Genomic DNA, 16,360 nt, shown 5'->3' on the forward strand with positions numbered 1-16,360 from the left:
AAAAAAATTGTTTCTCCAAGAAAACCTAATAATTGAAGGGTGCTCATTAACGTGGAAGTGTTATTGAAAGCGTTAGATTTTCCGTTTTTGTCCGTGGCCAACTGTAGGCAAGTTGAGAAGTTGAAGAACAAAGGTGAGTTCTAATCTTGTTTTATGTGTTATGAATGGTTTATATGTGTTGTAGCATGATAAAAAGGAAGAAATTTATGATAGAAACCAAGTTGGAGTTGAGGCCGTGTATATGGGTTTGGCCGAGTGAGTGTGTATTGTGCCAAAAACAATGAATTAATTCTAATTTGCATGTTTTGAATACTGTAGTGTGAAGAAAAGAATGAAAACCATCTTTGTGTGTATGTATGATGTTGGCCGAATGGCCCCCCTTTGTGTAGTTGAGAATGAATAAATCGTCGTTAGTATTTTAGTTGTCGTCGTTGTGGATTCTAGGAAAAAAAATGCAAGCTTAATGACTCAAAGTGATGTTGTGGTGGTTATGGGTTGTTTTGGAAGTTAATGTGAATCTTATGTAATTTTTGTATTTATGAGAATTTCATTGATAATGTGCGGATTAATGATATAAGTTACGAATTTGGAAGGAAAGAAGGTGTTTGGTGTTGTTCTTGGGTTTGGGAAGGAATTCAGGTAAGTGGAGCCTTGTTTGGGTTGTTCGGAAAATTGTGTGAATTGCTTAAAATGTTCTTGAATATCGTTTAAATGGTTTTGGATTAGTAATCAAGTGTATAAACGTTGATATTAGTTGGAATGTAAGTAGTTAAAGTGTGTATGTTGGAATATTGGGAATGTTGTTGGATTATGTAGAAAGAGCGCTTAATGCTAGAATGTATTTTTGAATTGATTATTGATGTTATAGCTTGGTTGTTGGTCGGGTTGTTGTGTTGGTATTTTGAGCCGAGTTATATTCTCGGGGCGGCGAAGTTACAGGGGAAATGCTGCCCAAATTTTTGTAGACAAGTAATGAACTAAAGATTTGAATGCTAAAAAGTCTTACTTTTGACAATTGGCAAATATGACCATTTATAGATTTTGGGCGAAACGGGAATTGAATCCGGACGAGCGTAAGGCGCAACCAAGGTATGTAAAGCCTTCCCCTTTATTCTTTGGCATATTCTAAGCATGATAGGCTCGAACGTGAGCCCCAGATACGACTCTGCACTTCGAAATTCGAGATTGAAATTGGCCTCATTTCTTTCAGTAAGATTGAACTAGTTTCTTGTGATTTGTCGTTAAAGTAGCCTATATGTATGCAACTTTTACAAATGAAGTCAGAATGACCTAAAACTCTCATGGGTGGCTCCATAAGACCTATGATCCATAATTTACGTACGCCACCTCAGTTCGGCCCAAGGTGGGCCCACAAAATTCTGATACTTCCTGTACGGCTCAAATTAGCTTATTTCTGTCCGAAAATCTCAGGTAACTTGTGGTTATTAGTCTGTCTGCTATATGACCAGTGTTATGACCATAGTTAAGAGTCTTATAATATATTCTGACGTCTGGAGCGGTTTTGGACATTTTATTCCGATATAGTCTGTCGTGCCATCCCAAATGACATATATGCGTATTTTGTGAACATTGTCCGATTACTTTGATTTGACCCACCGTTTGGCTTACTTCCGTTTCATTGAGTCTGTATAATGATCTGTATGTGTATGGTCTCTCATTAATCTGTTCGTGAATGTCTCAATGCTTCTTTCACTGCGCCCGGGCCAGGTTCTGTTATTCGTGCACATTCCACTGCATTGTTCACCGCGTCCCTCGGTGTGCGGGCCAGGATCTGTTTACATCTGTATATGATCTGATGATGTGATGTATGGGGATGGCGGCCAGGATGGCATATGATCTGATCTGTCTGTCCACCGCGTCCCGTACTAAGAGGGCCGGGTTCTGTTACCGCGTCCCTCACTAGAGGGCCGGGATCTGATATATGTATGTATAGGCTATCTGTATAAGCTTATGACTCTGCATGCATGATTCTGTTTGTCTGATTGGATTATGACTCTGTCCGCTACATTTCTGTCTATCTGATTGGATTATGACTCTGTCTGCTACATTTCTGTCTATCTGATTGGATTATGACTCTGTCCGTTACACTTCTGTCTGTCTGATTGGACTACGATCCTGTCCGTTACACTTCTGTCTGTCTGACTGAATTACGACTCTGTCTGTTACACTTCTGGTAATCTGATTCGGAAAATGATGCTGTCTGCGTCACTTCTGTATGTCTGATCCGGACCATGACTCAGTCTGTTACACTTTTGTACCTCTGGTTCTGATTACGATTATGTCAGTCGCATTATGTGCCCCTGATCCGTACGATGATTCTGCCAGCTAAACTCTGTATTTCTGTTTCGGATTCGGGTTCGATTCTGTCCGCTATATTTCTGTACTTCTGGTCCGGATTATGATTATATTTGTTACATTTTCGCTTTACATACTCGGTACATTTTCCGTACTGACCCCCTGTTCTTCGGGGGCTGCGTTTCATGCCGCGCAGGTACTCCCAGATGAGCTGAAGTTATTATAGAAGATGTTCCAGCGGAGTTGGCGAACTCCGTTTGCTCATGGAGTGCTGCCGAGTCAGAGTTTGTATGTTATTGTTTCTGGACTTATGTTAGAGACTTTGCAGACAGTGTAGTGGGTATTGGTTGTCAGTCTGTAAGCGGCTCCGTCAGCCGATATGTCGCTCTTTGTTATATACTGAATTTTGTATTATTATAGATTTGTTCGGCTTGGAAGCTCCGAGAAAGAATATTTCTGAGATAAAAAAAAAAAATACTATGTATTTTATCTTAGTCGACTTAAAAAGTTTGATGTGATTTTATGCGCAGCAGTTGTCTGAGGGTTTGTTCGGTCCTAAGTAAGGGTCGGGTGCCCATCACACCCTAGTAAGGTCGGGGTGTGACAGAGTGGTATCAGAGCAGGTCTGTCCTAGGGGTTGTCTGCAAAGTCGTGCCCGGTAGAGTTCTGTTTATGGTGTGTAGCGCGCCACATTTATAAACAGGAGGCTACGAGGCATTTAGAGATTGTTGACCTTCTTTCTATCTCAGATCGTGCGATAGAGCCAAGTCATAGGCGAATGAAATTCCATCTGTAAGCCTTACCTACGACGGTAAGAGGCAAATGACGATATGGAAAGGTCAGAAGGGCAAGTCTGGAAATATTCGTTCTGTTAGCTGAAACCGAAAGTCCTGGGCGGCTAGGATGTGACATATAGCCGTATGCTCTGTAAGGTACTGTTGGTATGTTCTGCGTACAGATTTCGAATGATAAGAATTTATAAAGGTGGTACGGAAGACCGAAAAGGGTAAAATAGTAATTGCACGAGAAAGAACGTGTTACGAATATGTCTCGGAATCTATAAAACTTTGACTTGCTCCAGATTATGTAGTAAAGGACATACGAGGAAGTGGACGTGATTATATCAGCGTTAAGGCACCGAAACGCACCAAGGTTTCGAGGTTAAGCGTGCTCAGGTGGGAGCAATCTCAGGATGGGTGACCCCCCTGGGAAGTATGCAAGAATTTTACATATATTCCGGTATAAGAGACGAAAGGAAAGTTAAAGTAGCCGGAGTGAAATTAGAATATGCGAGATGGTTGGAGACCATAAAAGGCCACACAGCACGCAATCGGTTAGATTAGAGAAGAGGCAGAAAGGACGCCACAGCTTTGGAATTAGAATAGGCTCGAATGATGTTTGGAGATAATGTGTGGCCTAGTTGAAAATAATTATGTATACACATATGAATGCGTATGATGCCTTATCTGTGGTTGTACTAGTGAACACGTGTGTCCCCACGACCGGTGCTAGAATGCGAGAGGTACCAATCGAATAAGGGCGCCGGACTCCAAGTAACAATAGCAAAGGTAAATTGTGAAAATGTTATGGGGTAGGCTGCTGTTATTTTCTCTATTTGTTAAGACTGGAAAGTTCCAGTACAATGATATTTGGAAAGGAAAGAGAGTAAGTAAAGGAAAAGCAAAAAGGTCAAACATTGGAAGGAAGCGAAAGGTAGGAAACATGACCGAGCAGAACCTCCAGAAAAGGAACGACGATTAACGCACGGGACTATTTGGGTAACTGCAAGCATGGACACGTGAAAAAGGATAAGTGTGGTTACATGAAACGAGGGAAAGGTGTTTGAGGTTTAAGAATTGACTTAAGCAAGCGAGGCCAAAGGAATCGTGACCACGACAAGAAATATGAAGTAAGAAATGGAATGATAGAGCTCTGTGACAATGCTGGGAGATTTAAACTCCCGAAAGGGTATATAAGGAAAATAGATAGCGTGGTTAAGAAGAATCATGAGTAAGTAAGCCAAATAAGTGAAAAGGTTAATAGTGGACGAAAAGGTGTAGGAATATTGATAAGAACGATGGGGTAGACAAAACCTATGGTAAGAAGTTTCGGTATGTTATGCGTAGAGTTCGAAAGTAAGACGAGAAATGAAATATAATCGAAAATGAGGATACTCGAAGATTGTGACATATAAAGGACCCCTTAACATGTCGGCGCACTAAAAGAATAATGGAGAGAATGATAAGGACTAAAAGGGATATTTCGGATGATGGCGACTATTGTATCTATGTTTGGTTCAGGATTTCTTTTGGAAGAAAGAAGGAACACAGCGTCTGTGAAAGAGCGAAAAGGATTCGTCGGTTACAAGAAGATAGTTCATGGCCCAGTGACTGTGGGGAATATGAGAAAATACGCTATGAAAGTATACGAATCAGTGACGTGAAAAATTACTCAATCATATTTGTAAAGAACCCATATCGGAAGGTCAACAAAGGATAACTGTAGGAAGAACTCCCCCGACATGTTACAAGACCCTATGTGACTAGTTGAACATTCGAGGACGAATGTTCTAAAGGGGGGAAAAATGTTATATCTCGCATTTTGTACGTCGGAATATTTTTGAGCTGGTTGTGACGAGTTAAGAGCAAGGCTACTCTTTCAACTTTGTGTTAAGGCATAAGTCACTTATGAATTTATGGGATGGAGACACTAAGGAAAATTTGGGGTTAAAAGTGGAATTACGGAAAATAATATTTCATGAAAAATGGGACCAAAAATGTATTATGGGAAGCTAGGTATTTCATGAGAAATTTGGGGGCCAAAAGTGAAGTTTTGGAAGTTTTATTTCATGAAAAAAAAAATGGTCATGTGGCCTTGCATGTGACATGTGGGCCATGGCCACATGGATGGCTAATACATGATATTTAAAAGATGACTTAGTCCTCTTATGTTCATTCCAACACTTGAGAGAAATCAAGAAAGATCAAGAAGCTTTGAGAGAACAAAAAATAAGGGCCAATTTCGGCCAAGAACAAGAGAGAAAAAGACCAAGATTTGGCCATCAAAAAAATTGTTTCTCCAAGCAAACCTACTAATTGAAGGGTGCTCATTAACGTGGAAGTGTTATTGGAAGCGTTAGATTATCCGTTTTTGTCCGTGGCCAACTGTAGGCAAGTTGAGAAGTTGAAGAAGAAAGGTAAGTTCTAATCTTGTTTTATGTGTTTTGAATGGTTTATATGTGTTGTAGCATGATAAAAAGGAAGAAATTTATGATAGAAACCAAGTTGGAGTTGAGGCCGTGTATATGGGTTTGGCCGAGTGAGTGTGTATTGTGCCAAAAACAATGAATTAATTCTAATTTGCATGTTTTGAATACTGTAGTGTGATGAAAAGAATGAAAACCATCTTTGTGTGTATGTATGATGTTGGCCGAATGGCCCCCCTTTGTGTAGTTGAGAATGAATAAATCGTCGTTAGTATTTTAGTTGTCGTCGTTGTGGATTCTAGGAAAAACAATGCAAGCTTAATGACTGAAAGTGATGTTGTGGTGGTTATGGGTTGTTTTGGAAGTTAATGTGAATCTTATGTAATTTTTGTATTTATGAGAATTTCATTGATAATGTGCGGATTAATGATATAAGTTACGAATTTGGAAGGAAAGAAGGTGTTTGGTGTTGTTCTTGGGTTTGGGAAGGAATTCGGGTAAGTGGAGCCTTGTTTGGGTTGTTCGGAAAATTGTGTGAATTGCTTAAAATGTTCTTGAATATCGTTTAAATGGTTTTGGATTAGTAATCAAGTGTATAAACGTTGATATTAGTTGGAATGTAAGTAGTTAAAGTGTGTATGTTGGAATATTGGGAATGTTGTTGGATTATGTAGAAAGAGCGCTTAATGCTAGAATGTATTTTTGAATTGATTATTGATGTTATAGCTTGGTTGTTGGTCGGGTTGTTGTGTTGGTATTTTGAGCCGAGTTATATTCTCGGGGCGGCGAAGTTATAGGGGAAATGCTGCCCAAACTTTTGTAGACAAGTAATGAACTAAAGATTTGAATGCCAAAAAGTCTTACTTTTGACAATTGGCAAATATGACCATTTATAGATTTTGGGCGAAACGGGAATTGAATCCGGACGAGCGTAAGGCGCAACCAAGGTATGTAAAGCCTTCCCCTTTATTCTTTGGCATGTTCTAAGCATGATAGGCTCGAACGTGAGCCCCAGATACGACTCTGCACTTCGAAATTCGAGATTGAAATTGGCCTCATTTCTTTCAGTAAGATTGAACTAGTTTCTTGTGATTTGTCGTTAAAGTAGCCTATATGTATGCAACTTTCACAAATGAAGTCAGAATGACCTAAAACTCTCATGGGTGGCTCCATAAGACCTATGATCCATAATTTATGTACGCCACCTCAGTTCGGCCCAAGGTGGGCCCACAAAATTCTGATACTTCCTGTACGGCTCAAATTAGCTTATTTCTGTCTGAAAATCTCAGGTAACTTGTGGTTATTAGTCTGTCTGCTATATGACCAGTGTTATGACCATAGTTAAGAGTCTTATAATATATTCTGACGTCTGGAGCGGTTTTGGACATTTTATTCCGATATAGTCTGTCGTGCCATCCCAAATGACATATATGCGTATTTTGTGAACATTGTCCGATTACTTTGATTTGACCCACCGTTTGGCTTACTTCCGTTTCATTGAGTCTGTATAATGATCTGTATGTGTATGGTCTCTCATTAATCTGTTCGTGAATGTCTCAATGCTTCTTTCACTGCGCCCGGGCCAGGTTCTGTTATTCGTGCACATTCCACTGCATTGTTCACCGCGTCCCTCGGTGTGCGGGCCGGGATCTGTTTACATCTGTATATGTTCTGATGATGTGATGTATGGGGATGGCGGCCAGGATGGCATATGATCTGATCTGTCTGTCCACCGCGTCCCGTACTAAGAGGGTCGGGTTCTGTTACCGCGTCCCTCACAAGAGGGCTGGGATCTGATATATGTATGTATAGGCTATATGTATAAGCTTATTACTCTGCATGCATGATTCTGTCTGTCTGATTGGATTATGACTCTGTCCGCTACATTTCTGTCTATCTGATTGGATTATGACTCTGTCTGCTACATTTCTGTCTATCTGATTGGATTATGACTCTGTCCGTTACACTTCTGTCTGTCTAATTGGACCACGATCTTGTCCGTTACACTTCTGTCTGTCTGACTGAATTACGACTCTGTCTGTTACACTTCTGGTAATCTGATTCGGAAAATGATGTTGTCGGCGTCACTTCTGTATGTCTGATCCGGACCATGACTCAGTCTGTTACACTTTTGTACCTCTGGTTCTGATTACGATTATGTCAGTCGCATTCTGTGCCCCTGATCCGTACGATGATTCTGCCAGCTAAACTCTGTATTTCTGTTTCGGATTCGAGTTCGATTCTGTCCGCTATATTTCTGTACTTCTGGTCCGGATTATGATTATATTTGTTACATTTTCGCTTTACATACTCGGTACATTTTCCGTACTGACCCCCTGTTCTTCGGGGGATGCGTTTCATGCCGCGCAGGTACTCCCAGATGAGCTGATGTTATTATAGAAGATGTTCCAGCGGAGTTGGCGAACTCCATTTGCTCCTGGAGTGCTGCCGAGTAAGAGTTTGTATGTTATGGTTTCTGGACTTATGTTAGAGACTTTGCAGACAATGTAGTGGGTATTGGTTGTCAGTCTGTAAGCGGCTCCGTCAGCCGATATGTCGGTCTTTGTTATATACTGAATTTTGTATTATTATAGATTTGTTCGGCTTGGAAGCTCCGAGAAAGAATATTTCTGAGATAAAAACAAATTTACTATGTATTTTATCTTAGTCGACTTAAAAGGTTGGATGTGATTTTATGCGCAGCAGTTGTCTGAGGGTTCGCTCGGTCCTAAGTAAGGGTCGGGTGCCCATCACACCCTAGTAAGGTCGGGGTGTGACAAAGCTAGTGGGTGTACCTAAGCCCACTAGTTAGCTATTTTCACCCATAGCTGGACCTTCAGCATTTTTACCCATGGTTTGGCCTTTATGCAAATATTAGCTTCCCTTTTTCTCATACGGACTCGATGAAGAAAGACCCTAGAATGTTAACATTGTTCATGTTTTCTGAAAAGGCTCTCTTCTCTCTCCGTCCAAAACCCTAAAAAGTGAGCAAAACCTATACCATGGCAGTGGCCGGCGGCCAGCCTCCGATGGTGGCCAGCCTGGACAATGCCTCCTCCTCTCATTTTCCACCATTAACTCAATCCCCAAACACAAAAACTAACACAAATCCAATCTTACATGATCAGAAAACCTTTGTTTCTTATGAAGATATTATGAACCCTAATTCGACTAATGATGCCATGCAGACATCAGATCCTCATATTGAACCCATCCCCATTAAACCTGTGGAGATGGGAGATTGAAAGGAAGTGGTGATATGGACAGAAGATGAAGTTTCACGTATGAATTTAATAGAAAAACTCAACTATGTTGTGGTTGGTAAGTTTTCTCATGGTTGGCCTGATTTGGAAGAACTTCATGTGGTTATACCTAAGTAATGTGGGATAAAAGGAGATTGTAGAATAGGTCTATTTAGACATAGACATATCCTGATGCGTTTTGAGTTGCTGGAAGATTTTATTACAATGACATCTAAGGGTGTTCATTATATTAATTCAAAATTGATGAATTGATCTATGATCTTAAGTTCAGAATTAATGAGAAGACAACAATGGCTATGGCATGGATCTCCTTCCCTCATCTGTTACGTGCCTTTTTTGTCAAGGAATCCTTGTTCTCATTGGCCTCAGCAGTTGGTAAGCCTTTACAATTAGATGTAGCTACAATCAACAAAAAGGTCAAGGTGTTAGTTGATTTGGTAGCAGATCTGCCTGATTCTAGTAGGATAAAAATTATTGATGAAAAGTCGAGTGAAGTAAGAATTATTGATGTGAATATTCAATATGATGTTCTTCCCAAATATTGTAAGAAGTGTAAATTACAAGGCCATAATGAACAGACTTGTAGAACTCTTCATCCAGAATTGAGGAAGAAATCTGAAGAGTTAGATGATAAAGATAAAGGAAAAGAAGCAGATAAAGGAGAACGAAAAGGGACAGTGGATGATGTAGAAGTGAAGCACAAATGAAATGAGTGGAACAAGATGAAGATTCCTAGATTTATATCAGCAGGTAAAGTTTTTGGACATGCTGTCAAATTCAATCCTGTCAAAGATGATAGAAAGTTTACAATGGAGAAGAACCCTGAGAAATTCATGAATAGGAAGCCTGTAAATGCTAATCAAGTGAGAACAACTGTGACTATCCAAAATAAATTTAAAGCTTTGATCAATGATAATGAGGCTGTAGAAATAGAAGTGGAGGATGTTTACGAAGATCTAGAACCACTTGAAAAGAATCAGGACCAAGTCAACTCTGAGCTGGAAAAGAATGACATAGTTGAGGTGGATCAGGTTACAGATTTAGCAAGGTATGAAGTGAATGAAAATGTATCTGATGATCAGAATCAAAAGGAAGATCAGGCTTCGGATGATAAGATAATAACTGAACCTATTGTCAATATGAAGGGCATTCCATCAGAAGAAGTTAGCAAGGATGTTGTGAAGGATGATAACTCTGCTAAGAGTCCTATTCATCAGTCGTTGTCTCCTTCTTCCAAATAGGGAGATAGAGTTGATGAATATTTACAAGGAGGATTGGAGGAAGGAGAAGGGCTTGTTGACAATGGTTTGAAGCAGTAGGAAAAAGTTAATGGTATAGAGGAAGATATTTTTCAAGCAGATGCTGATTCAGGATTAAATTTGACAAGGGAGGAAAATCAGACTCAGAAGTCTAGTGTAGCAGATACTGAGGCGGCAGAAGAAGTTCAACCAAATTATCAGGAGGTGGTAAAATGGTGTCCTCCAAATACTCCCGATGATCAAATGATTGAGATTAATAAGGTAGATACTCAGAGTTTGGAAGACAAAGGTAGCAGTTCAAGTGATTCAAGGTTGAAACAGGATTCTCCCATGAGGAATTTACATAATCTAGCTCCTCACAATATATCAGAGAAGGAAAGGATGCAATTATTAGATCACAACGCAATTTCTTTGATAGAAGACAAAGAAGAGAGTAATCAAGATTCTCCAATTAGAGTTAAAGCTTTGTCTCCAAAATCTGTAGTCAAGGGTGGAAAAAAAGGGAAAAAGCAAGTGGAAGCACAAGTTTCCATCAGAGTGATGCCAAAGAGGGGTGCAGGAAAATCCAACTGTAAAAAATGATGATGAAAGACTTTATATGGAATATAAGATCTGTTAGAACTCAGCAAGCATTTCACAGGCTTCAAATGTTGCATAGACATCATAGATTCACTTTCATAGCTGTTACACCTCGGACATTTCGTGTTGTTGTGTTGTGAATAGACTAACGCAACCTTAAGGTGAACATGAAGTCCATATGACCTTAAGGAGGGTATTTGGTAGCTTAAAGGGTATACTACAAGATTTTTTAAGTGATATGAATTGGTGAAAATAGGATCGTCGAAGGAAGTGAAGTATAAGTTGTGTTTAGGAAGATTTAGCAATTATCGAGTTAATAATTATTTAGTAATGTCTTGAGGAGAAGATGTAGGTCTCCGTAGATGGTTAATAAAGTGTTACACAAGTGCCAAGAAGGTTCCATAAGGATTTGAGATCAAACGAATCGACGAGAACAAGTTTGGGAAAAGTGAGTTATACGACCACTTATACGGTCCGTATAAGGGTCCGTATAATAGTCACAGAATGGATCAGTTTCTGGTGGAATTATACGGTCACTTATATTGACCGTATAAGTGTCCGTATAACTCAATCGGGTCACTTTTTCCAGATTTTTCTCTTTTTATATATATATGACCCATGATCATTTAATTCATTTCCCACACTCTCCACAACTCTTGAAAGCTCTAGAAAATTCCCCACACCATATCCACACTAATCTAAGAGAAATCAAGGATTAATTACCAAGAATCAAGAGAATTAAGTGAAGGAAGGCTCACTAGGGTTTGTAGAAGTCAAGATTCCCTTTGGTATTGAAGTTGGGATTTCTCTCAAGTGAATTATATTCATCCAAAGTTCATCCTTACATGATCAAAGGTGCGTTTTACATCTATTTCATGTTATTAAGAGTATTTAAGTGGTTGAATGACTTGGATGAGAGAAGAAAATACAATATGAGCTCAAATATGGAAATAATGAGATTTTGACTAGTAAGTTAACTTGAGTCATGATTCTTAGTATCCTATGAGTGTAATATTGTTATGAATGATACTAAGGATGTTGAGGAAGTATTATATGTAAATGAATATGGTTTTGTGTTGTAATTATAGTTATGAATGACTTTGAAAAGGAGTTTGGAGGATTGAACAATGCTTAACTTCAAGAAACCTATTAATTATGATATTATGGGTGTTGCTATTGATGTTTGGGAGTTGTTTAGTATATGGAGGAAGTTGGCGAAACAAAGGAAATGCTGCCCAATTTTCGTTAGCTCTTAGTCGCTTTAGTTTAGACTTAAGCATGTTTTAAATGATTTAATTTGCACGAATTCTCTTTAATGTAGAGTTGTAAGCTTGGAAGGAGAACGATTAGTCATTAAGAAGACATAAAGGTATGTTAAGGCTAGTCCCTTTCCTTCAAAGGCATGAGTTCTTTATTATGATTTCTTCTCTATATTTCCATGACCTTCTTACATCCGAAAAGATGAAAGTTAAAGATTCTTAAGAGCTTCTTATGAGAAATAGATAAGATGTGTTCTATGATAATGATGATGATGATTTTACTTCTAGAGATTCCAAGCTTATGACTTAATGCTATTATTAGCTTATTGATCATATTTCATAATTTCCTTGGTGTTATTCCGTGTTGGCCATCTCACCTCATGATACTAGTTCCTTTAAGGTGAGACCTAGCGACGATGTTTGATCCTTAATATAATTGGAAGTTACCGACCTTACGTCACTCCGATAGAATTACAGCTTTTACTTGAGCTCTCTTGCATGCTTTATGTTATGTATATGTGACTTTACACCATACCTAGTTGGCCGAGCAAACACCACTACCATGGGCGTAGTGGGCGGCTATAATGATAATTACACCGTGCCTAGTTGGCCGGGTAGACACCACTAGTGGGCGACATGAGATGGTTAACCCGGACGCAAGAGACCCGACCGCGGGCTAATGATGATCACACCGTACCTATATGGTCGGGCAGTTTATGTATGTATATATATGATATGATGTTGTTTTAATATAAAAGTTAGCATGCATGACTCCGCCTTATGAGGCAATCAGTTACAGGTTATCTCTTCATCTTATGCTCTTTTATTTCTTGATTATACTGTAATACATGCCTTACATACTCAGTACATTGTTCGTACTGACGCCCTTTCTTTTATGGACGCTGCGTTCATGCCTGCAGGTAGACAGGGAGACGGCACAGACGCCTAGGAGCTTTGTCAGTAGATATACAGGAGCACTCCACTACTCCGTAGTTGCCGCTTATTGGTATATTCTTTTGTGTATATATTTGGGGTATGGTGGGGTCGTGTTCCGTCCATATGATTTCAGTACTCCATTTGGAGTTTTGTAGATACATATGTGTGGGTAGTAAATGTTGTATGATCTCTTTAGCGTATGTCTTGTATATTATTTTGTAGCTTCGTGGGCTTGTACATATACGTATATTTTGAGGAGTAATTGTAGATCGGTTCATGATAAGTTTGTGTTGGGAATGGTATATGTTCAGGTTGAGTTTGATGAGAAGTCTGACAGGTGGTGCTCGGTATGCAAACTCCGGGTACCCCGTCATGGCCCTCTAGTTGGGTCGTGACAAAAGTGGTATCAGAGCTGTTCCGTCCTAGGGTGTATCTACGAGCCGTGTCTAGTAGAGTCTTGTTTATGGGTGTGAAGCGCGTCACACTTATAAACAAGAAGCTGCGGGGCATTTAGAAATAATGACTGTCCTTCTTCTTCATAGATCATGTGATAGAGCTATATTATAAGATTTCTCTTTTCCCTAATTGAGTGTTATGATTTCAGCGATGCCAATGAAGAGGAAAGCAACAGCCGCCCAAAAGGGCAAGACTGCTACAAGAAGGCGGATTGAACAGGAGCCACTGGTGAATATAGAAAAGTGTGAGTCCCATAATGGGGCTCCATCTCATACTTCTCACACTCTGCCTGTTTTAGATGAGCCTGAAGGGGCCTCAGCTCCAGCTCCAATGCCTCCAGTTCTTCCAACGGGTGCTTCGGGCCAGCAGATGACCGAGGCTATTCAATTATTAACCCAACTAGTTGCTGCTCAAGCTCAGCGGCAGAGTGCGGGTCTAGGTGACTGAGCGACTAGTGCAAGGGCCCGTGATTTTTTGAGTTTGAATCCTCCAGAATTTTTCGGGTCAAAGCCGAATGAAGACCCACAGGGCTTTATAGATGAGATGTTGAGGACGCTGAGAATAATACATGCTTCCGATACAGAGTCAGTGTAGTTGGCTTCCTATAGGTTGCGGGATGTAGTCGTTCTATGGTATAATAGTTGGATATCTACGAGAGGGGAAAATACACCTCCCCTGGTCTGGCAGGAATTCGTAGATGCTTTCATCCACCACTATTTGCCACCTGAGGTCTGTCGGGCTCGAGCTGACAGGTTTTTGAATTTAAAGAAAGGAAATATGAGTACTCGAGAGTATAGTCTCTATTTTAATTCATTGGCTAGGTATGCTCCGACCATGATAGCCGATATGGGAGACCGGGTGCATCGATTTGTGAGTGGCTTAGGGCACATTTGATCAAAGATTGCTTGACAGCTTCACTCCAGGAAGGGATGGATATTTCCCATATTCAGGCCCATGCCTAAAATTTAGAAGAACAGCAGCAGCTGCATAGGGGTGAGCGTGATATGGATAGAGGGAATAGTAAGAGGGCCAGATCTGCCGATGCTAGTAGTGAGTATAGAAGGAGCCAGAGGCAACAATATTCTAGATATTTAGGCCAGTCTATGGCTAGTGCACCTCCTCGATTTACGAGTAGGAGATTTGATCGCCCCATTTATTCTGGATCGGGTGAGAGTTTGAGAGTTTCGAGTTCCCAGTTTGGAGGTGATCCTAGTCAGAGGAGAACACCAGTACCACGATACAGCCAGTGTGGTAGATTACATACGGGTCAGTGTTGCCGAGGCTCATCTGCTTGTTATGCCTTTGGTCAGACTGGTCACATGATGTGTGATTATCCATTGATGAGTGGCAGAGTTGGGCCCAACCCACAAGATCAGTAGCCGACTCTTCTTCGTCCGTGCGCCCTGTAGGGAAAACTCCTTAGACTTCAACAGGTCATGGCAGGGGCAGAGGGGGAGCCTCCAGTTCGAGTGGCCCTCGGCCCCGTATTTATGCATTAGCCGGGCGACAGGATCTTGAGTCATCCCCCGACGTTGTCACAGGTATATTATCCGTATTCTCCTATGATATTTGTGTATTGATTCATCCGGGTTCTACCTAATCATATATCACTCCTTCTGTTGTTGGTCGTATTGGGGTGAAACCTGAGCCAATCAAACCTTTTGAGGTGTCTACTCCTGTTGGTGACCCGGTAATAGCTGGACAAGTATATAAAAATTGTGTGATTGTGGTATGTGATCGTCAGACTATAGCTAATTTGATTGAGCTGGAAATGTTAGATTTTGATGTGATTATGGGCATGGATTGGTTCACCTCTTGTTATACTAATGTGGATTGTTGAACAAAAATTGTTCGATTCCAATTCCCAGGAGAACCAGTGCTTGAATGGGAAGGTAACATAGAGTCTCCAAAAGGTAGGTTTATTTCCTACCTCAAAGAAAGGAAGATGATTGCTAAAGGCTATATTTATCATCTAGTCTGGGGTCATGACACGAAGCCAAGCCGTGGACTGTTCAATCCATCCCGGTGGTAAATGAGTTTTCAAATATATTTCCAGATGAACTTCTAGGTCTTCCACCGGAAAGACAGATTGACTTTACTATTGATGTGCTACCAGACACTGAACCCATATCTATTCCTCCTTACAGAATGGCTCCTGCAGAATTGAAGGAGCTAAAGGCACAACTGATGGATTTACTCTAGAAGGGATTTATTAGACCCAGTTTATCGCCATGGGGAGAAACTATCTTGTTCGTGAGGAAGAAAGATTGTTCCTTGCGAATGTGCATCGACTATAGGCAATTGAACAAGGTAACGATAAAGAATAAGTATCTGCTTCCGAGAATCGATGATTTGTTTGATCAATTGCAAGGTGCTACGTGGTTTTCCAAGATAGACCTTAGGTCAGGATATCACCAGGCGAGAGTTAGAGAAGAAGATATCTCGAAAACGGCTTTCAGAACCAGATATGGTCATTATGAATTTCGAGTAATGTCATTTGGGTTAACTAACACCCTGACAGTATTTATGAATTTGATGAATAATGTGTTCAGGCCTTTCCTAGAACTATTTATAATTTTGTTCATCGATGACATCCTGGTATACTCTCGATCAGAAGCAGAACATGCTGAACATTTACATACTGCCCTTGGAATCCTTCGAACTCATGAATTATATGCCAAATTTTTAAAATGTGAGTTCTGGCTGAATTCTGTAACTTTTCTGGGCCATATCACCTCAACTGACATCATCCGAGTAGGTACTCAGAAAATTGAGGCTGTGAAGACTTGGCCAAGGCCTACAACACCTACAGAGGTCCGTACCTTTATGGGATTAGCAGGCTATTACAGAAGATTTGTGGAAGGATTTTCTTCTATTTCAGTACCATTGACGAAGCTAACTCAGAAATGAGCAAAATTCCAATGGACCGATGCTTGTGAGCGTAGTTTCCAGGAATTGAAAGATAGATTGACTTCAGCCCCAGTCCTGACACTTCCACAAGGATCGGAAGGCTATGTTGTTTATTGTGATGCCTCCGGTGTAGGGTTGGGCTATGTATTGATGCAGCACGGCAGTGTTATAGCCTAT

At 40.4% G+C, this 16,360-nt stretch overlaps 1 protein-coding gene across 1 annotated transcript; it reads left to right on the plus strand.

Moving 5' to 3' along the window:
• Positions 1-9,074: 9,074 nt before the first annotated feature.
• On the plus strand, positions 9,075-9,491 carry LOC132619913 (uncharacterized). The gene has a single exon (XM_060334667.1). The coding sequence runs from the start codon at positions 9,075-9,077 to the stop codon at positions 9,489-9,491; it is 417 nt and encodes a 138-aa protein (XP_060190650.1).
• The last annotated feature ends 6,869 nt before the right edge of the window (positions 9,492-16,360 follow it).

Source organism: Lycium barbarum, chromosome 11 (genome assembly GCF_019175385.1).
Source record: "Lycium barbarum isolate Lr01 chromosome 11, ASM1917538v2, whole genome shotgun sequence".
Lineage (NCBI taxonomy): Eukaryota > Viridiplantae > Streptophyta > Magnoliopsida > Solanales > Solanaceae > Lycium > Lycium barbarum.